This window comes from Cavia porcellus, unplaced genomic scaffold, assembly GCF_034190915.1.
Source record: "Cavia porcellus strain 051 isolate PalLab524CR breed Dunkin Hartley unplaced genomic scaffold, mCavPor4.1 scaffold_18, whole genome shotgun sequence".
In the NCBI taxonomy this organism is placed as follows: domain Eukaryota; kingdom Metazoa; phylum Chordata; class Mammalia; order Rodentia; family Caviidae; genus Cavia; species Cavia porcellus.
Window position 1 is genome coordinate 38,849,156 of NW_026947501.1, and position 20,934 is coordinate 38,870,089.

The 20,934-nt window shown below is 43.5% G+C and overlaps 1 protein-coding gene across 2 annotated transcripts; it reads right to left on the reverse strand.

Moving 5' to 3' along the window:
• Positions 1-323: 323 nt before the first annotated feature.
• On the reverse strand, positions 324-12,922 carry Krcc1 (lysine rich coiled-coil 1). Of its 2 annotated transcripts, none has more exons than XM_013151507.3 (4): positions 12,716-12,922; positions 5,210-5,313; positions 3,971-4,083; positions 324-1,666 (listed from the first exon to the last, which is right to left on the reverse strand). In XM_013151507.3, the coding sequence occupies exon 4, from the start codon at positions 1,642-1,644 to the stop codon at positions 883-885; it is 762 nt and encodes a 253-aa protein (XP_013006961.1). In that variant the 5' UTR covers positions 1,645-1,666; positions 3,971-4,083; positions 5,210-5,313; positions 12,716-12,922; the 3' UTR covers positions 324-882. The 2 variants fall into 2 exon arrangements, with proteins under 2 accessions (XP_013006961.1, XP_003468936.2); XM_003468888.5 differs by having other exon boundaries at positions 3,971-4,145.
• Between the last annotated feature and the right edge of the window lie 8,012 nt (positions 12,923-20,934).

Genomic DNA, 20,934 nt, shown 5'->3' on the forward strand with positions numbered 1-20,934 from the left:
TAAACCTTTCGTCCTTTAACTTTGGGTATTAGGAATTTGTCTCAGCAATGAGAAAAATAACTAAGACAGGAGATATTCTCCTTTTGGTCTCATTCTGTAGCTCAGGCTGGCTTGCAATTTGTGATCTTCCTGACTCAGCTTCCAGTATGCTGGGATTATAGGCGTGCACCACCACGACTCTAAGGAAAGAATTTTTACAACTTGAAAATGTTACTAAAACATCTTGCCATGGAAGAACATACTGACTGTCTAGTTGTTGCTTTTCTCCTTTTCAGAAAAAAATCACTGTTGAGTAGGAACAAATCACTGACAATACATAGAAATTTTATTATTAATAAAACTTTATTATAAACTTCTCTGGAATATAAACTGATTTTGTATCAAGACTCTTTGAAACTTTTAGAACTATATGTAACATAAGCTTATTATTATTATAATATTCCATTTTCCAACCTAGAAAATATACTGCAAGTTAACAAAGGGGGAAAAAATCTAAACGGCTTTATAGAGAAAACCAGTGAACATAAAAATACCCAACTCATAGAGAAAACAAATCCAATCAAGAAATATTCTGCAAAGCCTGTTAATCTTCCAGTTTAAAATAAATTATTCCCCAAGAGAAAATAATTCCATCATGGCAATCTGAATAAACTAGAACCACTCTCCTAAAGGAAAATTGTATCAAATGTAAGAAAACTGTGATGTTTTTAGAAAATGAGGAAAATTTCCAACACAGCAAGCATCCTAAATACTTCGTGTTCACCTGGCCTTTGTTAGAATTAAACTACTTTTTCACTTAAGTGATAGGAACATGAACATCATAACACCAAGCTCCTCAACTACTTTTTCAGTTTCAACCTCAGGAGAGCCGACTCAAGAGCTTCAAAACCCCAGGATAGACTGGTCCCAGAGCATTTCCTCCTCTGTTCTTTCTTCGCCTTGCTCCTTTTTCTCCTTCCTGCGCTTGCGGTCCTCCTTCCTAGAGCCTACGTCTCGGCTTTTCTTCTCCTTTCGATGCTTAGGCTTTTCTGCACCGCCCTGCACAGGTTCCGTTTCTACCTCTGTTTTCTTTCTTTGGATGCTTGAGTGCTCTTCTAAATCTGCCTCTTCAAGACTCCTCCTCCTCTTGTGCTTGGGCCGCTCCTCCCTCGGCTTTTCTTTGCCTTCCTCTGGGCGCCTTCTTCTTTTCTGATGACTGGCTTGATGGGCACCAGCCCTGGCTCCTGAGGACAGGTACTGGGGGACTCCCGAGTCTACACTGGCTGAACCGTGATTATACTCTTGCTGGCTGAGGTTCAGGGGTGCTGGTTTTTCTGAGAAACAGTCCCTGGGAAACTGACAGTAGCTCAGAGACTCTAGTCTCGGCCTGTTGTCGTGAGCTGGGAACCACTGAGGTAAGCGGTTTTCTGTCTGGGAAATATTGCGTGATCTCGGATAAGTCTGGATGGTACCAGACGGGAGTCTTTGATCAAACATTCTATAGCTGGGTCTGGAATCAACTTCTTCCCTGTACCCACAGCTTTCCAAGTAGTCCTCCCTCATTTTTCTGAAACAAGTCTTTGGCTCTAAGCCTCTGGCTTTCTGCGCTTTAATATAATCTTCGAGTTCATCTTGAAAAGAGTCATATGACTTTGAATGCTTCATTAGGTTGACAAAAAGGGATTCTCTGCAGGGAAGATGGGGAGAAAAGCCTTATTATATTATTTTGTTCTGAACATTTCCTCTGCTCTAGTTTCAAAAATAAAGCAGCCCAAACAAATTAAAACCTATGTCCGCATAAAGTTAACTATGACAACATGTGCCAAAAAGTAGTCAGGATGCTCAGACCTCTCCCAGGGCACTCACAAGTAAGGTCTCTTTCTCTAAAGTGGGCAGAAGAGGGCAGAAAGGAGCCGACACAAAGGACAGAGGGTGCTGCTGTAAAGCTAAAGGGTAAGATGCACAGGGAGGTTTGAACGAGAACCACACATCTGTGGAATATGGGAAGGCTGATCTTGTATTTAGGTAATTTCTAAAGTTCTGAAATTTTTTTCTGGTTAATCAACTTGCTGTACATTGGTTTCTAGCGAACCACAAAAAGGTAACTTGATCTTCAGAATCTTCAGTTTACTCAAACAGGATAAACAAACACACTCACCTGACTATAGTACTGTAAGGCTTAATAATAAAAGGATGTTTGTAAAATGGTTTGGGAATGCTGGAAATGAGAGATTCAGCTCGGAGCTGAAAACCACTCTTAGGTGTAGTGTATGGGGGATGTGAGAGACAGAGTTCTGTGTCTTCTGTGTAGCACTTGGGTTTCGTTCTATGACTTCTGATTGGTTAAAAGCATTCTAGAACACCTTGGGTTTGTTCTCTCAAAGTACTGGTGAGAGGATCAGGGGAGGACATGGAGCAGAAAGCTAGAAGAGATAGAACTGACACAGAAAACAGCTTCGGAAGATCATAGATGCATCAGAACTTTGCTTGCTCAACTCTTTTACAGGAGGGAGAGAGGGGAACCGTTCACTGCTCCTGATACTTTTTCTTACCTCCACTTCAATTCTGAATAAATATAAATACAGCAGAAAGTGTACTTACCATAATCAACACCCTATACACTTCTCACCCTACACACTTCTGGGGACTATTTTATCTCCAAAAATTAGGAAGGAACAGCAAAACACATGTAGAAATGAAAACTTCTTCCCTTTAACAAAAGGAAGTCTGATACAGATCTCTAGTTGTTAAAAATCAATTATTTTCCTGGGAGAAAAGGAGTTTTAAGTGAGGCCTGATTTGATGAATTAGGAAGATTAGCTGGTTTTCAATTTAAGTAGTATGAAAATTCTGATTATGATAACAATGTAACAAATATTTGATTAAATATGGGCCAAATATTTTATGACACTTGTAAAGAATGTATATACAAATGGCCAAGAACCACATGAAAGATGATCATTAGCCATCATGTAAATGTTAATTAAAATCACTATGAGTATTTCTATACTGTTTGTGTCCTAATGTCTCCCCAAAGCTTCATGCAGTGATGGGCGACAGGCCTTTTCAGAGGTAGCTGAATCTACAGTTTGTGAATGATTCATAGTGCAATGCTGAGATTAAGGCTGAGTGCTTGCTGGACCAGTTCACTGACTGGATTGGCACCATCCTAATCTCAGCAGTCTGGATAAGAGGGGCAGAAAGAGGTTTATTCCCCCCTTTGTTCTTGCTGTCTTCCCCTGCCATGAATTGTTGCCCTCTGTCATGACACTCTACCTTGAAGTCAGCTGATTATGCACTGAAACCTGTACAAACTGTGAGCTAAATAAACCTTTCCTTTTTTAACTTTGGCTCCCAGGTATTTTGTCTCAGCAATGAGAGGAAAAATAACCAAGACACACACACACACACACACACACACACACACACACAGGAATGACTGAAATCCAGACTGACAATACTAGTAGTGGTAAGGCTGTGGTACAAGAAGGCTCACAGATTGCTGGTCGGAATGCAAAATGGTATAAACACTTAGCAAGTTTGGCAGTTTCGTGAGAAGTTATACACATACTTACCAATCCTATTTACCCCAAATAATAGACAATATATACCTAGCAAAAGACTTGCACATGAATGTTCTTAGTTTTATTTGTAGTAGTACCCAAAAGAAAACCCCCCTGAAATTTCACTCAGTATGTGAATGGGTAAACCAAATGGTGGTACAATCACACAATGGAATAAATACTGTCAGTGATAAAGAGTGGAAACCCATCCCGATTGTTCATCAGCTGGTAAGTGGCTGTAGTTGTGTAAGAGAATCAAAATGTGGTGTATTCATACAGTAGAATACTATTCTACACTGAAAAAGTAATGAAATACTGATACACAGTGCAACATGGACAAACCCTGAAGAGAGTAGGTTAAGTCAAAGAAGACAGTCCCAAAGACCAGTGGTGGCACAGATATGAGTGAAGAAGTGAAGGAAGCTTACCTTTGTTAGGCTGAGGACTGGCTGGAGAAATCTGGTCATATTTATGTAGTACTTGCTTCAGTTTTTCAGCATGAACTATCCCCAAATAGTGAGACTGTACAACAATCAGGTAGCTAAAAATCATGATGCAGAGATCACAAAATTTATTTTTGTCCAATATTCTACTCCCATTCACCTGAAATCAAGCACAATCTTGTTATGAAGATTAATTCAAAGTTTTGAACTGTACAACATAAACTAATTATCTCATACGCATAAACTCTACCTTACTATTTTACTTCCTATAAACCTGAAAACGAAGCCTTTTTTCCACGTGTGTGTGTGTGTGTGTGTGTGTGTGTGTGTGTGTATTATCTAGTACTTTGGTATCCCAGCTATCAGTGTCACAGTTCATGGATCCAACAGTTCATCCAGGACTTAAGAGTACTGCAATGTAGTGTACTAAGACCGTTCATCTTCCGGGACACTGTTACACAGGAAAGATGATACAGAATGAGAAGCCACGTCACATAAAGGGAAAGAACACCGGATAGGGAGTCTGACCTCACTTACAGGCTTAGACATGCCTGGACTAGTAAGGACATTAAGTCATCGTTTAACTCTAGCATCTACAATTCTAAGGCTCTTTTAAAAAGTGGGGGGAGAAGTTGAGCATAAGGTTGTTACATATGGTATTTATAATCTTTAGCTACTGTAGGAGAAGCCTCTGGGCAGGCTTTAATATCTCTTGACTCATATTAGTAGTTTCCAGTTCAAACTTTATAATCCTACTCTTGCTTTATCTTTCTCTCCTCCTGGCCACTCCTGCCATACTGGGGGCCTTCACACTATGCTACAGCCCCAGGCCTTAAATTTTGACACAGGATCTCAATAAGCCACTCAGTTGTCCAGGCTGGGTTTGAACTTGTGATCCTCCTGCCTCACCCTTCCAGAGGACTGGATTATAAGCTTGTTTCCTTTTTTATTTTCTGTAAGAACTAAGTGTACAGTGGCTTTCTGGATACAATGGAAGACATGGGGAAAAGAAAATGAGCTTCAAAGTTACAAGGACCTGAGCTTAAACTGTAATTCCCCAAATGTAAGTCATGTTTCTTTTCTTTGTCTTTCTCCTCGTCCATTAAGAGGACATTGCCTTCCCGCACATGGTTTTTGCAAGGATCAAATAAGATGACATAGATGACATTTATCTGCTACGTTGAAAAGCTTCAACAGGACCTATTTCTTTCATTTTCAACCTACCTCATAATGTAAAATGTTTTATTATTCAAACTGTAGCACTACTCCACAGGTGACTTTTACAAAAAGCACTTGTAAATTCAGTCTTTCTTCATTCAATATGGTACCTACGGAGAAGATGAAGGGGGGTAAGACAGAAGATCGCAGTAAACCTTTAAGATGTTTTTAAATATGTACTGGTATTATCCCATACACCACCTCAACTCCTAATATCCTGAGTGCTGACAATGCTACAGTAATAGCTTTCTGCTCTTTAGAATGGCAATCTGAAATGTTTAGTAAGCCTCTAACATCTAATATGGTACAATTATTTTTGTTTGGTTCAGAAAATAGCATTTTGAAGGAAGTTTCTGTAGCACTAGCAAAATTATAAACTTTCTGGAAATGGTCAGGGGCACCTATATGTGAAGGTTGGCTAAAAATTCAGTCATGGCATTTTATGTTTTACAGCAAAATTTCAAAAAAAAATTTTTTTTTCATTTGGTGGTACTGGGGATTGACTCCCACGAACATTCCCCCCTTTTTTGGTACATTTTAGATATTCAGAATGATCACATTCACCATAGAGAATCTGTACCCGCACATGATATATTTTGCTTCTTCTATCTCCCTCCCTGTCCTATTTACAAAGCTTTGTCTCCATTCTTTCCCCTATTTTTTCCTTGTTCCTTCTCTCTTTTCCCCTCATCTCACTTGAACATTTTCTTCCCATTTCCCAATTAACACTTATTGTTGAGGCAGGGTCTCACTGGGCTTGGATTTATGATCCTTCTACCTCTGCCTCCCAGAGTGCTGGGATGACAGACAGGTGTGTGAGAGCACACCCAGCCGCAGTACACTTGAGGACAGTCACTGATGCTAGCTTCGGCAGTCCCTCTCAGCTGTGGGTCCACATCCTTGGCTTAAACCAATTGCTGACAGCTGGTAATTGAAAATTGTGCCTATATTAAACATGCAGTCTTTTTTCCTTGTCATTATCTTCTAAACAACATAATGTAACATGTTTGCATAACGTGTTAGGCATTATTATGATCTGAAGTACATGGGAGAACAGGTTCAGGCCATGTGCAAATATTACCCCACTTCACAGAAGGGATGTCAACATCTGTGATTCTGCTACCTGCAGCAAGCCAATCCCCTGCCGATACTGAAAGATGACTGGACACCACTAATGTCACTTGAGCATCAGACGGAAGCCACAAATGATTCTCCTTTACTTGTCCTTGTATAGTTGGTACTAATGTGATCATATGCATTTCATTTAAAAGACTCATGTAAGCTCCTCAAAGTTATCATTACATTCATGTATCAACTTCAACCAAGTTTTTCTCATAATAAAGAATCTATTTCCACGATGCTACCTTTACACTTGATGTCTACACTTCAATCTAAAGTTTTAAAAATGCTGACCATGGTGGTGCATGCCTGTAAACCCAGCACTTAGGGATGCTGAGGCAGGAAGGTCACACGTTCAAATTCACCCTGGGTAACTCACTGAGACCCTGTCTCAAGACTAACAGGTTATTTTTTTTAAAGGGCTGAAGATGTAGCTCAGTGTGTGGGGCCTGGGTTCAACCCCCAGGACCAACTGTGGGAAGACAAAGTTTTCAACAGTAGAAATATTCGTTGTCCTGCTATGTAGTGCAGGCTGGCCTTGAACTCATGGAAATCCTGCTTTAACCCACACTCAGTGCTGGGATTACAGATTTAAAAATAGGATGCTCTGGTTGGAATATATAGCTCAAGGAGCACATGATGGAACTGTACTGCTGAATGCAGCAGTGCTGGGAGGTGGGGCCCGTGGGAAGTGTTCAGGGTACGTGCATGGTCCCTTTATCCTTGTGTTACTGCCTATGCTGAGGGACACACACTTCCACCATACAGGGATGCAGGAAGGTTCTTGCCAGATGCTGGTCCCATCATTCAGGAGTTCCCAGCCTCCAGGACTGTGAGGAACAATCTCCTTCCTACACACATCACCCAGCCGTGGTACTGTTACAGAAACACAGCATGGACTGACACAGAAGCCAACTGGAAAACAGGACTACATAGCCAAGTCAGAACCGTCCATGATGTAAAAATGGGAAAAACAAAATGTAGGATGCTGGTTAAGTAGCTATTCAAAAACTCAATTTTGCTATAAACAATCTAAGATACACAATCGAAAACTGCTGAGCGTGGTGGCACACACCTGTAATCCCAGCAGTCGGGAAGCTGAGGATTGCTGCGAACTCAAGACCAGCCTTAACTACATATGGAGAACCTGTCTCAGAAAAACAAAAAAACATATAAGCAAAAATTAAATGTGTATATGTGTATTTACTGTAGGGAAGGAACTACTATATGGTTTTGGATTGACTTCCTTCCTTTCTGGGGAAGGCACAGGTCATATAGGTGACACCCAGACCTGAGCTGAGGGCCTCTACATGCCAAGAGGGAGGACACCTCATTTCCAAAATTTCCCTAGTAAAGCGTCCCTGGCTAGGGATTGCTGATAGTAATAGGCCCCAAATCTCAGTACAGACTATGTTACAAAAGCCACATATTCCTGGAGTAGAATATGGAGGTAATTCATGATCTCTTTGGGCAGCACCCCTGCCAGCCTTACCTGGAAACCCTATTATCCTGGGCCAGGGTTAAACACTCCAGGCAGAGCCATCTTTTATGTGCTAGACGCTTCTCTATCTCATTTGAGGCTCTCAGTTGCCTGTACCTCTGAACTTAATGACTAAGCTTCACTCCTGGATTACACTGCAGAAGTATGTCAATCTGATTTGATAGTCCAATCCTGTGTGTCAGCTCAATTTTTATAAAACAAAACCCTGAAAACGTATGAACTCAACTCAATTGGGTCTTGGAAGTGGGGTTAGAAGAAATACAGGAACCATTTAACATTTGTTCTCTGTATGTCTGTATTGTTTTAATTTTTGCAAAAGCATGATTTTATAAACACTCCACAGCCATCGGCCATGGTGGTACATGCCTGTAATTCTAGCAATGGGGAAACAGGATCTCAGAGTTCAAGACCAGCCTGAACCATATAGTAAGACCTGGTCTCAAAACAACACAAAACTAAAAAAACTCCATAAATAATTGTTACACTGGGTATCTTCAAAAACTAAGCTTAATGTCAGTGTATAGTTAAGTTGGGTTTGCTTGTACTTGATTTGGTGGTACACACCTGTAATTCCTGCACTTGGGCAGGCAAGAGGAATGCTACAAGTTCAACGCCAGAATGGATTATATAGCAATACTTCGTCTCAAAATTTTTTTTCCTTACAAATATTGTGCTCCAAGTAATAATTCTAAACCAGAAATATTTTAGAAAAAAAATTTGGTAAAAATATACTACCTCAAGAAAAAAAAATACTATCTTTCAATTATTTATTTTAAAGTGATTTGACTCTAAAGTCGGCAAGATAAGAAGATTAACTACAGAGATTTACAGAACTTCCTTTAACTCAGACTATATACAAACTGACTATGGTGATACACTATATTACCTTTTTGGTTTAAGATAGGCAAGGGCTCACCATTTTTGCCCAGCCTAGTCTAAAATTCCCAGGCCCAAGTAATCTTCCTTCCTCAGTCTCCCTAGTAGCGGGAACTTGGGAGCTAATTCAAATTGGTTCAGGCTTCAAAGCAGTTTTAATGGTCCCATCAGAATTTCTTTTTAAGCAGGATCTTGATAGGTTGGCCTTGAATATAATATATAGTCCATGCTGATCTCAGACCCTCAGGGATTCTCCTGCATTAGCCTCCTGAGTGCTAGGATTAAAGGCATGCATTACTACACCTGGGTAATTTTTTTGTTTGTGTGGTAGCAGGGACTGAACCTAGGACTTTGCACACGTTAGGCAAACATTCTGCTAATGACGAAAATTCCCCAGCCCCCGTTTGTTTTTTTGAGTCAGCATCTATGTAGTCCAGGCTGGCCTAAAACATGTCATCTTCCTGGTTCAGTCTCCTAAGGTTACAAGTGTGTGCCACCATGCCTGGTTCCTACTAAGATTTTGAAAGGGAGGATGGAACTGTGATATATCTGAGCATGATACTTCTTTGATAAGTTCTGGAGAAATCTCCGAACAAGGTCTCTCCCCACTCCCTCTGGAAAAAAAGATCCTGGTGAAGTATCAAGCCATCTTTTTCTTGTAGCCCAGAAGCTTTATCATCCTGTTTTAGCCTCCTAAATGGTAGTCACCATGCCCGGCTACTTAAGGCTCTTGTAACTACCTAAGAAAATGCTAAGTCCTAATTGTGCTTTAAATAGTGTAACATACCAAATATTTACCATCTGCCAAGTTACCTGAACTGCTAATGAAGGATACGTACCTGAAATAGTGACAAAAAATAATTTTTCTTTTTGGTACCAGGGCAAAAAATAATTTTTTAGGTAAGAGTTTGCTAAATAATCTCAACTGCAACGCTGTAGAGATTTCATTAGTCTTTGAATGTCAGTTAATGATCATTAAAGGGCAGTTTCATGTTTCATTAATCACAATTCTTGTACACAGCCAGACTGGGGGATGGAAGGACACCAACACAGGACCGCTAATGCTGTTAAAAGTCATGTGCAGTTAGTGCAGGGTCCACTTTGAATATCCCTGACATTCTGGGTTGGTTAATTCTATTTGTGTGTTTCTGTGTGGTCAGCCCATAAATCTTAGGATGTTTGTGACACTTCTGGCCTACACCAAATTGCCTGTAGCACTTGTGCTCCCTCACCATGTCCCTCCCTACCTGGAGGTGACAAGGAAAAATGTCTCCAGACACTGTGTCTGGTGTGAGATCACCCTTGACTGAGAACTGCCAGACCAGTCCCAATAACCCACCCAACAGATGACAAAACTCAAGCCCAGGAAGAGTCACAGCTAGCAGTGAAAGGAGCATCTATTACTAGTCAAACTTTTTGAGTTTAGTATTCTCATTTTACTACCTTGAAGGTGTATGGAAAAGTCACTGTTAGCACTGTATGAACTGCCATCTTTTAAAGTCTGCACACATGCAAAGTCATTGCAACAAAACAAAACAAATAAAACCCTCTAAGTATCAAGTCTGGTAAGAGCTGTTTTCAAATCTGGCATGGGAACCACACTGACACCTACTAGCTGCTCAGGTGTACTTGGTGACAAGCAGGTAGTTTGGTTTAAAAGGGAAAATGATTTTATTTTGTATCTCAGAACAGTGAATGATATTTATCCTCTAGGCTGTCTTCAGTCACTTACCTGGTTGCAATCAATTTCTAATGAACTTTATTATATATGTTTTACAGGGACTGATGCCAGGGCCTTTTGCAGAACTACAACCCTAGCCAGTCTTTTATTGAGACACAATCTTGTTAAGCTGCCTAGGTTGGGCTGGAACTTGTGAACCTCCTGCTTTAGCTTCCCAGAGTATTTGGATTGTTGGTGTCCACACCACAAGAAATGATTTACAGTGTTATTACATTTATGGTTGTCCCTCCTAGAGAAAGGACTCTAAATTACTCTGTAATATTGTAGCTTCTATCATCTCATACTCTATAGATGAAAACAAAAACAAACCAGAAGCAAGAAAGCAAATACTAAAAATTATAAAAGTCAATGTCTGAATGTTTTACTGAGATCTTTTGAGGGGAAATAAATACTCTAAAACCAAGTCCAAAGTTGCTTTAAAGCCTTTTCTGCCAGCTAACAACAGGCTATTTGCAGGTTATAGTATCCTACTTGTAAGAATGCAAACATCTCTTAGCTTGGGACAGTCAGGAAATAGCTGTGTCAAGGGAAATGTGTTGGTGAGAACTGTAAAAACTCCGTAACTCTGTACAGAGACTTAACCAAAACTGAACATGACCTCCAGCCATCTATGACCAGGTCTCTGAGATAACCCAGCAACTCCCCTCCCACTTTGAATTCCCATTTGGGAAAAGCTCTGAGCAGTCAGAAGAATTCAGTTTGTTCTAGCCAACACCTGATGACCGGCCACTGACCTTGCCTGTTTGGTTTTTCCTTTTAAAGACAGGGTCCTGCTATGTGGTTCAGGCTGGTCTTGAACTTGCCCTGATCCTCCTGCCTCAGCCGCCCAAGCCTGGGATTATAGGAGTGTGCCACTACATCTGGCTACACTGTAGTCTCACCTATTTCTTGTGCTGGGTACTGAAGGTAAGGCGTGGTAAGCAAGAGAAATCTACCATTGACCTACAAGTCCAGCGCCGACCTGTTTTTAAAAGCACTAACTAAAAAGGGCTTACAATTGTAAACCTTTCCCTGGTGCCTTTTTTCTTCTTTTTGGTGCTGGGGATAGAATCCAGGCAGGGTCTTGTGTGAGTTCTACCACTGCGCTACACCCCAGCCCTCTTCCCTATTTTTCTGAGAAGCACAGACAGCGGCCAAAACGCAGGAATGTCTTTCTCAAGGAGCGGTGGGCCGTCTGTGTCGGAGATTAACTTGCTAATTCCTAGCCAGCAGACAGCTGGCCCACTTGACTTTACAAAATGACTAACCCTCTGTGATTATTCACCTCCCCTCCTTAGGCAGTCTCCTTTCTTTCTTTTTTTTTTTTTTTGTCTTTTTCCTTTTTATCGGTACCAGGGATCGAACTCACGACTGCCTGCTTACAAGGCAGGCGCTTATGCCGCTGAGCTAAATCCCCAGCCCCGGCAGTCTCCTTTCAAAGACCCAGTCTCTTCTGAGCAAAAACGAATAAAGTTTCAACTTTTCTCCCTACTATCTGTAGTGAAGAAATAAATTGTTTTCACTGTTCTAATTTCCACCTTTATTTCTACTCCCGGTAGATACACATTAAGACTCAGATAACTATTAAAATGGGCTTGTAATCTTAGTAACTTATCTTACAGTGTCACGTCCTCAAAAAGTTTAGGGAAGGCACAGACCTGTGATCCCAGAACTCTGGGAGGCTGAGACCAGAGGATCGCCAAGTTCGACCCCGCCCTGGGCAACTTTGCTGCAAGACTATCTCAAAATTAAAGTAAGGACTAGGAATATACAAAGGCCCTGGGTTCAATCCGCAGTATGGGAAAGGGGCGCTTGGAAAACTCTAGGGTGATTCCCCTTCACCCCTTCTTCTCCAGAAAAGCTCTGCAAACTTTAAAGTCCCGAACTATTTCCTAGAATGACTCCCGTCCCCATCCCTAACTCCACTGATCAAATTCCTACCGTGAAAGCACTACTCTCCTGGACGCTGAGTTTCACTCCCCAGGCCTGGGCGCTGCTCGCCGAGGTCTGCCCCTTCGATTTCCGGGGTCCCCGGCCCGCCCCCCTCTCCCTTCCCTGACGCCCCAGGGGCGCACGCCCTGCCTGGCCGCCTCTCTCCCTTCCGAGGCGTCCCCTGGTCCTCTGCGGGGAGCCGGGCGCCGCGCTCCGGAGACGCCGGCCGCGCCCCGGGCGGCCATTGCGCACACGCGGGGCGGGGCGGCACGGCACGACACGGCGCGGCGCGCGGGGCCTGCGCGGGGCCGCGGGAGCCGGGGCGCTGAGAACGGGACGCCCCCGCCGCCGGGCGGGAACTCACCTTCGCTGAGGCAGGGGAGGAATCTACAACTACTGTCCCCCTCCCCGCCAACGCCGCCGGCCGAAGGACTGGCGGCGGTGGAGGTGGCGGAGAGGCAGGAACAACCGCTGCCGCCGCCGCCGCCTCCGCCGCCGAGCAGGCGGGGTGGGAGGAGGAGGCGGAGACCCGGCTTCCTGAAGGGAAGTAGCCGCCACCACCCGCGGCTGACTGGACGGCGCCGGCGCCATGGCGGCGAGGCGTTCTGCTGCGCTTGCGCAGTAGGACTTTGCGCCGGACCGCCTCTTTAGCCCCGCCCACCGCTCGCCCCCGCCCTCTCGGCCCGCCATTGCCGGGCTCCGCTTTAGCTCGGCTAGAGCTCTGGAATTCGGTCCGGTCACTCAGCTTCCCATTGGGAGGCGGGAAGAGCGCGCGGGGCGGCTTTCTTGCACCTAAGTGCCAGCGAAGTGGGCCTGCAAGTTCGAGCGTTCCCTGAAAAATATCTCAAAAATACATAATCTCCTACCTTATCTTTTTTCTCGTTACGACGTTTAGTACACAGAATGGATTAAGCACAATTCTTAGTTATGATACATCATTGGTCAGCGAATGACTTTCCAGGTGATGCGTGTACGTACATAGCACATAGGTGCATACAAATGTACTCATGCGACTCCTCCCGTGTCCCAAAGAAGTCAGTACCCTTGTTTGCATTCATTTCCGTCTTCCATCTCTCTCAAACACATGTATGCATATAAACACATATCTATTTACTTACATATGGCTAAAGTATTTAGATTGTTTTTAAGCTTCATTAAGATTTATATTTTCCTCTGCACAGCATGCTGGCACTTGAATGTCTCAGCATACTGAGATTCATCTAAGCTATTGAGAATAGCTGTAATTTTTTTCAGTTCAGTGGTGTACAATATTTCACCTCTTGCTTTTTTTTGGTACTGGGAATTGAACTGGGGACCTTTTACTTGCCAGGCAGACACTTTGCTACTGAGCTATGTCCCTGGCCCTCTACCTGTTTCTTGTTGATAGGCGTGTTTCTTGGTTGATGGTACAAATTTCTTACTGGTATACTTTACTTTCCCATCACTGACTGCCTTATTTCAGGTTCTCCTCAGCATCTCTCCCTTCCTTGGATGCCAACTGCTCTAATCTACTTTCCCTGGTGCTACCGAGGGTTCTCACTAAGGTTGTTATTGGCTGCCCATTGTCTATTGAGAAACATGAAATTGGTCCTACCATGGGCTTTTCATTCCTCATCCAGGATGATATCTGGCTCCCTCTCCCTCCGACTCCCCTTCCTCCTCCCTCTCCTTTTTCTCCTCTCCCTTTCCCACTGTCTCTGCCTCCCTCCCTCCCTCTTTGCTTTTAAAGACAGGGTCCTGCTATGTAGTTTGGGCTGCTCTTGAACTCGCTATGGCGCCCAGGCCGGCCTCATGCTTGCCTGTCTCAGCACGGATTCCAGTTATAAGCCACAGCGCCCCAGCACCCTCAGTCTCATCCTTTCTCCCTCCCCACCCTGCTTTCCTCTTCTGAATCAGCCCATTAAACCTGTGCCAATCCCTGTAAACACTACCCTACTGCAGGTTCTCAACTCGCTGCTTCCTCTTCTTGGAGTGCCCTTTCCTTCTGTCCTAACGGGCTCCTTTTTCTTCAGAAGTAATGTGTTGAATTCAGTGTCTCTCATTCCTCTACATTTTTTCAGACTTTTACTGTATATGTATCTGAAGGTAACAGGCACATTGCTTTGCATTTGTTATTATGTAGTCCTCGTTTTATTTTATTTTTTGTCTTTTTGAGCAAAGTCTCGCTGTGCAGTTCAGAATGACTCTGAACTCCTTTTATAGCCCGGGTTGGTCTCAAACTTGCAACTATCCTCCTGCCTCAGCCTCCTGAGTGCTTGGATTACAGGCATATACCACTACACTGGGCTCAGATTTTCCTCGTTTAATGCCACACCCAATTAACTGCTGTTCAGACCTATGGCCCATGTTTGTGTTGTTTATAGAATCTCAATGTTTTTTTTTTGGTACAGTACACCCTGTTTATACAGCACTGTAATATTTGGTGATTATCCTGTACTGTATAGTACTTGAGGTTTATGTTCTGTTACATAGCACACTGCTACACCGAAGAGTTATGTAAATAAAAGCAAAGTTATCAAGTTCGGAGTTTCCTTTGGCCATTTCTTTGTTCTGAAGATTATAATGTACATACTACATGGGACTCCTCACTTAGCCACTGATCCAACTAACAATCTAGTTGGAGAGACACAACTCAGTCTCTCTGAATGCCAGGATTATAGGCATGCACCACCATACCTGGCTTGTAGCTTGTATTTTTTTAACTCACTATTTTCAATATTAATGTCACTTTCTTATATTAATGTATGCTGATATGTAGGGTTCTAATTTATGCACTTTCCTGGCTCAGTAATTGTCCATCATATGGGTTATCTATTGCTAGACATTTTTGTTAGAAATTGACCCTGCTTCCCAGTTTTACAGAGTGTTGCCTTAATGTTCTTGTTCACATGAATAAAAGCTTCCCTAGGGTTTATGCTTAGATGTTGCTGTTTTTGAAGTGGGAGACCTTAAGCATATCCCTTATTTCCCTCAACCTCCATTTTTAAAATGGTGATAATACTCCCTTCAGAAGCTGCTAAGAAGCTGAGCCTGGTGGTGCAGTCCCGTAATCCCAGCACTACTGGAGGCTGAGGCTGGAGGATTGCAAGTCTGAACACAGCTTATGCAGTGTAGTGACTTAATGAGACCCCAGCTTAAAATAAATCAACAAATAAATACATTTTAAAAAATGGCTGAATGGAGCTCGGTGCAAAGGCCTTAAGTTCAGTACCCAGTGGGGGTGGGGAATGCTGTGAAAATGTGGTAATACAAGCAAAGAATACTGTCAATCATTCAAACAGTTGTTGCTGTTGGGAGAGCTTTCAAATGTGTATGGAACACCAGGACATAAAAGGCAACATTCTGGTGCCAGAATACAACGGAGAAGTCTAACACTTGTGGGCCTGCAGCCCCACAATACCAGGCCGATTGTAGGCCTCTGTCTCCGTCTTTCCTCCACGTCTCTGCCCGAGCTGCTGAGAAGGGCTGAGATGAGCGCCCCTGCTTCTGGCTTTTCTCCTCCTCCTTATCTTTCTCTACCACTTTTTCTGAAGTCTGCCTTGAGTCTGCACAGATTGCTGTGCTGGCAGGACTTCCTCTTCACCTCCTGTCTCCCTGTAAACTACCCCCAGAGGCTCCTTCCAGTCCCTTAAATGCTCAATGTCTTACAGACGCATCCTCCACTTGTATGTATCTTGGAATCTTAGTGCTGATCATGGTGCCTGATAGATGTGCTGATAGGCAGGTGCAGAATAAGTTACTTTAGGAATTCTTTAGAGGAAAGCACTCTGTGGATAAGAATTTCTTAGAGCTAGAGAGAAGAAGAGAGAAGCAAGCATGCTCTTTTCTTTTACTTGGGGTCTGAACCCTGGGTACCGTGCATGCTGGTAAGGGCTCTCCCACTGAGTCATACCCCCAGCTTCATGCTGTTCCAGTGAGAACAGGGACCAGAGAGGATGTGAGGTTTTTTCAGTGATGTAATTATGCAGGACATAGTGGATATTAAAGGAACTTCTCATCATGGAATGCAAGTGCTGGGTGCGTACAAGAGCTTTCTCTTCGGTTGTGTCTCTCACATTACTTATGAAATGAATGAATGGACCAGCCCGTGAATGTACTGTGAGGTAGTGAGCTCCCTGGCCTATTTGGAATTGCCAGTCTTTCAGCTATTACTGGCCTAGGCAAAAGTTGGCAGACATTTTCTATGAAGGGCTGGCTAGTAAATATTTGCAGACCATGTGTTCTCTGGGGCAAATATTCAACTTTGTCATTTTTTTTGTAGTTTGTGGAAATGGCATAGAAAACATGTGAACAAGTAGCAGGGTGTGATGGTGCATGCTTGTAATCCCAGTGCTCAGTAGGCTGAGGCAGGAGGATTGTAAATTTGAGGCCAGCCTGAGCTACATAATAAAATCATACATAACTACATAGTGAGACCCTGTCTCCAAAAATAACAGCAACCAGAAGAAATAGAAGAAAATATGCAAACAAATTAATATTACTTTTCTAATAAAGCTTTTATAATTACTGAAACTTGAAGTTTATGTAATTTTCATGTGTCACATCATATTATTCTTTAATTCTCCCTCTCCCAACCACTAAAGAAGGCACAAACCGTTCTTAGCCCTCAGCTAAGGACTCCTGTGGACTTCAGTCTGAATGATCCTTAGCATCAGGTGCATAGGGGGTCAGATAAACCCAGTCATTGAGAGTAGGCCTGAGTTAAAATTTGTAGTTTCTGAATTTGCCACTAGAGGGAGATCCCTGCCATCGTGTGGCTCAGCCAGTGGGTGACACAGGGGACTACTGCAGGTTTCCAGGGTTTGGCAGATTAGAGGTTGCAAGGTTTATACAGCTATGCACACTGTCCCAACGATTTGGAATTTACCCCAAATCATACAGGTTTACTTCCCACAGTCATGTTCTTGAGACTTCGTTAGGTTATTTGCTGAATGGCTCAGGATACACCCGGCTACAGTTCAAAACTGGGGCTTCAGCGTGGCATCTGGACCCAGGTTCTGCTCAGGATGCAGGCTGAGTGGAGACCCCTTCTTAGATTAAGAACGCACCTGCAGCCTACGCTTGGGACCGGCATGTGGCTAGTGCTTCCACAGCAGCCCCTCCTCCTGGCCTCTTATGTCACCTTCTGCTCTCGAGGTGCACGACAGAGGACCCGGCATCAGCTTCCGTTAGCACAGTCTGCAGCAGCGGCCTTGAACTTGCTTTAGGCCGTGGAGGTTTGGGGTCAGCATGGTTCTGTTCCAGGTGGGTGTGTGGGGTGGGGGAGTTGTGCTGAAACAGAGACAGAGTGACACCTGCATGTCTGGCTCCCCAGCGGCCATTCCCGGTGTCCCCTTAGGTGGAGTCTCCTGTCCCCTGGAGCAGCCGTCTCCAGCCGTCTCATTTCATCCCTTTCTCATCTCTTTTCTTTACCCACTCACATGAAGGAGACCGGATGCCTGTGAAACTCATGAAGAAAGGAACCCGTTTTGAGTGGAGGAGGGCTCTGGGATAGCAGCGTGACACCGAAGGCCTATGAAGTTCAAGTTTGCCATCCTGGCCACCTCACCGTGCTGTCACTCACTTGGGTCCTGCCAGGCCTATTCCTGGCTTGGTCTCTCAGGAAGCGCGGAATGAAGCAGTTTCCTCTTCCATACTTTGAGGTATGTGTGGTCAAAGCAGACTCTCACGTCCTGTCTTCTCCGACCACTTAGCATCTCAGTAGGGCAAGAAGAAATCTTTTCAAAACTCCAGACTTGTTTTTCCCGCTGACAAAGACCAGCAGTTCTTTATTTTATTATTATTTAAAAAATCTTATTTTGAAGGTAGTAAAATACAACAGAACAAGATAGAAAAAGCCAACTGAGACTGTGTAGTGAAATTGGTACAGAACTTCACAGCAGGTTACCGTGATAACAGTAATAGGTATCAGAGTATATCTCATTATCTTCATAATAGTTGTTCTTTCAATCATGTATATCAAAATAAAGTGAGATACAGAACATTATAGAACTGATCAAAACAAAATATTGAATAGAGCAGTACTTTATTAATCATAATAAAGCAAAACAATAATAAAAATATTTGCCTTCAAAGAGATGGTAGAAGGAAATCCCCCTTATTTGCTATGGTCAACCTCCCAGGAGATGCTCAGATCTCTGGTTCCCATTTGCTAACAGGGGGCAGGGGAAGTGGGATGTTTGACTCTCACCCTGTGCACCAGTAGGTTCACTATTGCGTAGCAGGGAGTCAGGCTGGTTGCTTGGTTTCCCAGCATCCTAAGTTCCAACATGTCGCGGATCTCAGGAGACACTGGTGCTTCTGCCCCTGGAGGGGTTGCAGCCAAGACCAGCAGTTCTGAATGGAGACAACTGCACTATGTAGGAACGTGAGAAGAATTTTTGGGTGTTGCAATGATTAGGGGTGCTTCTCGCATGTTATTACCAAGGCTGGGGCTATTGAGAAAGGTTTGAATCCCATTGGAAAACAGCTTCAGCAACAATGACAGCAACAAAAAACAAACACAAGACAAAAAACTGTGATGGCGAGGGTGGATGGGCACCAAATCTTTCACCAGATTTGTGTTGCTAAGCAGTGCAGTCCGGCCCGTTTCCCCTCCCCACCACCAGCCTGGGGACAGGTGCCAATGCCCTCTGACTCCTCACCCTGGCCAGAGATTGTAGAAGTGCTAGGAAATGGAGAGCAGCCGTGTGCAATGAAGACCATCTGCCATTCACAGGAATGCCAGTATACAGATGATGCCCATTTCAGGTCAGTGAAAACCTGTTTATAATTTTCTGAGTCTAGAACACTCCTTTTGTCTTACAAACACTCCTTGTCACAGGATAGTGTTTGTAAGTTTAAATGTGTACTGAATTTTCTAAGAAAGCAACCTCTCATGAGTTGAGAACTGTTATACTTTCTTTGGTTCAGAACTCCACTAAGGGATAGTCACTCTTTCAAAAAAACATGGCACAGACAGCAATGTCCCGTGTGGTATTTGCGTCCCCAAAATCATGATAGAACTTTTGTAAATGGGAAGGGGATGGAGAGATGGTGGGGAGGGGAGAGGGGAAAGGGATGGAAGAAGAATTAAGATGTATTATGGACCAGTTCTCCAAGAGGATGTAATCATTGTGTACTGCAAGCATGTGCTAATAAAAATTAAAAAATTAAAAAAGAAAACATGTTTCACATGATTCAACTTTGGGTTTTCCCCCTCTCTCTCTCTTTGTCTCTCTGTTTCTGCCTCAGTCTCTATCTCTATCTTATTTTAGCATGACATTTAGTGTAATGGTATCCAAGAATATGATTAATGAGCACATTTACATACTTAATTCACAATTACTACATTAATGTATTATAAGTTAACTTTCACTTTAGTTTTCTCTTCTTAGGGCAGGCTAATAGTTTACATGTGTTTTTTGGAATAACACTTAGTAAATTATATTCTGTAGGAATTTCACTTCAAGGCAGCAGGGAGACTTTAGCTAATATTTACTGTGACACAAGACAGTGTAATGCTTTATAAGCTAGCTTCCTATTGCTGCTATAACTGATTATGACAAACGTAGTAGCTAAATAAAAACATAAACTCATCGTCTTGCAGTTCTGGAAGTGAGAAGCCGGTTTCTGGGGCTGAAGTCAAGGTGCAGGCAAAGCTGTGCCCGCTCTGGGGTCCTGGTGAGACTCTGGTCCCTTGCATAGAGGGTGCCTGAATTTAGTTTCTTATGATCCAGTCCTCCACTTTCAACCTCAGCCACATCATATCCTTCTATTTCTGACTTGAGCTTGTTGTTTCTACAGCTTCACCTCCTTCCCTGACCCTGACCCTCAGTTTCCCTCTTACAAGGAGGCCTGTGATTATCTGGGTACCGCAGGGGTAATCCAGGATCATCTCCCCATCTCCTGATCCTTAACTTAATCACGTTTGCCATGTGTTAGCCCATAGTCTGATGCTATAATTGAACGTCACAGGCTGCACACTTTATAAATAGTAAGTTTATTTGACTTGGGGTTTTGATGGTTGAGGGTTCAAGATCAGGTGGCTGCGCCTAGAGTGGTGCTTCTTGCTTGACACCGAAGGCGTCACGTGGCATCACGTGGCGAAACAGAGCATCCTCCCTCCGGTCTCCGTCCTCTTGGAACTCCATGGTCCAGCTGGCTCAGGGCCCTGCCTTTAGGTCCTTATTTAACCTAACCACTTCCCACAGGTCCCACCTCCAGACACCAAGACTGGGCTGTTTCCACCTTCTTCATTCCTCATAATGGGGACTTGTCAACATGAGTTTTGGGGGAAACATTCAATCCACTGGCAACACGGTCATAGCTCTGGGGATTTGGACCTGGATGTTTTTGGGTGACTGATGCTCTGCCTGCTGTGCTTTAATAATACTGTAATTGAGGTTCTGGGTGGGTGGTGCTCACGAATATAATTAACGCTTTCAGTTGCTGCTTCATCTCTTTCTGGTCTCAGAGAGGGTTGATTGCGTCCTTGATTGTGGTTTGGGTTGACCCTGTTCCAGTCTACAGAAGACCAGGCTGAGACTACAGTGGCAGAGCCTGGAGCTGTCAAGCAATGTGAATTCAGGAAGTTAACTTGCA

Coding starts and splice junctions, on each gene's coding strand:
- Krcc1 (XM_013151507.3), bottom strand. CDS start 1,644: ATGAAGCATTCAAAGTCATATGACTCTTTTCAAGATGAACTCGAAGAT.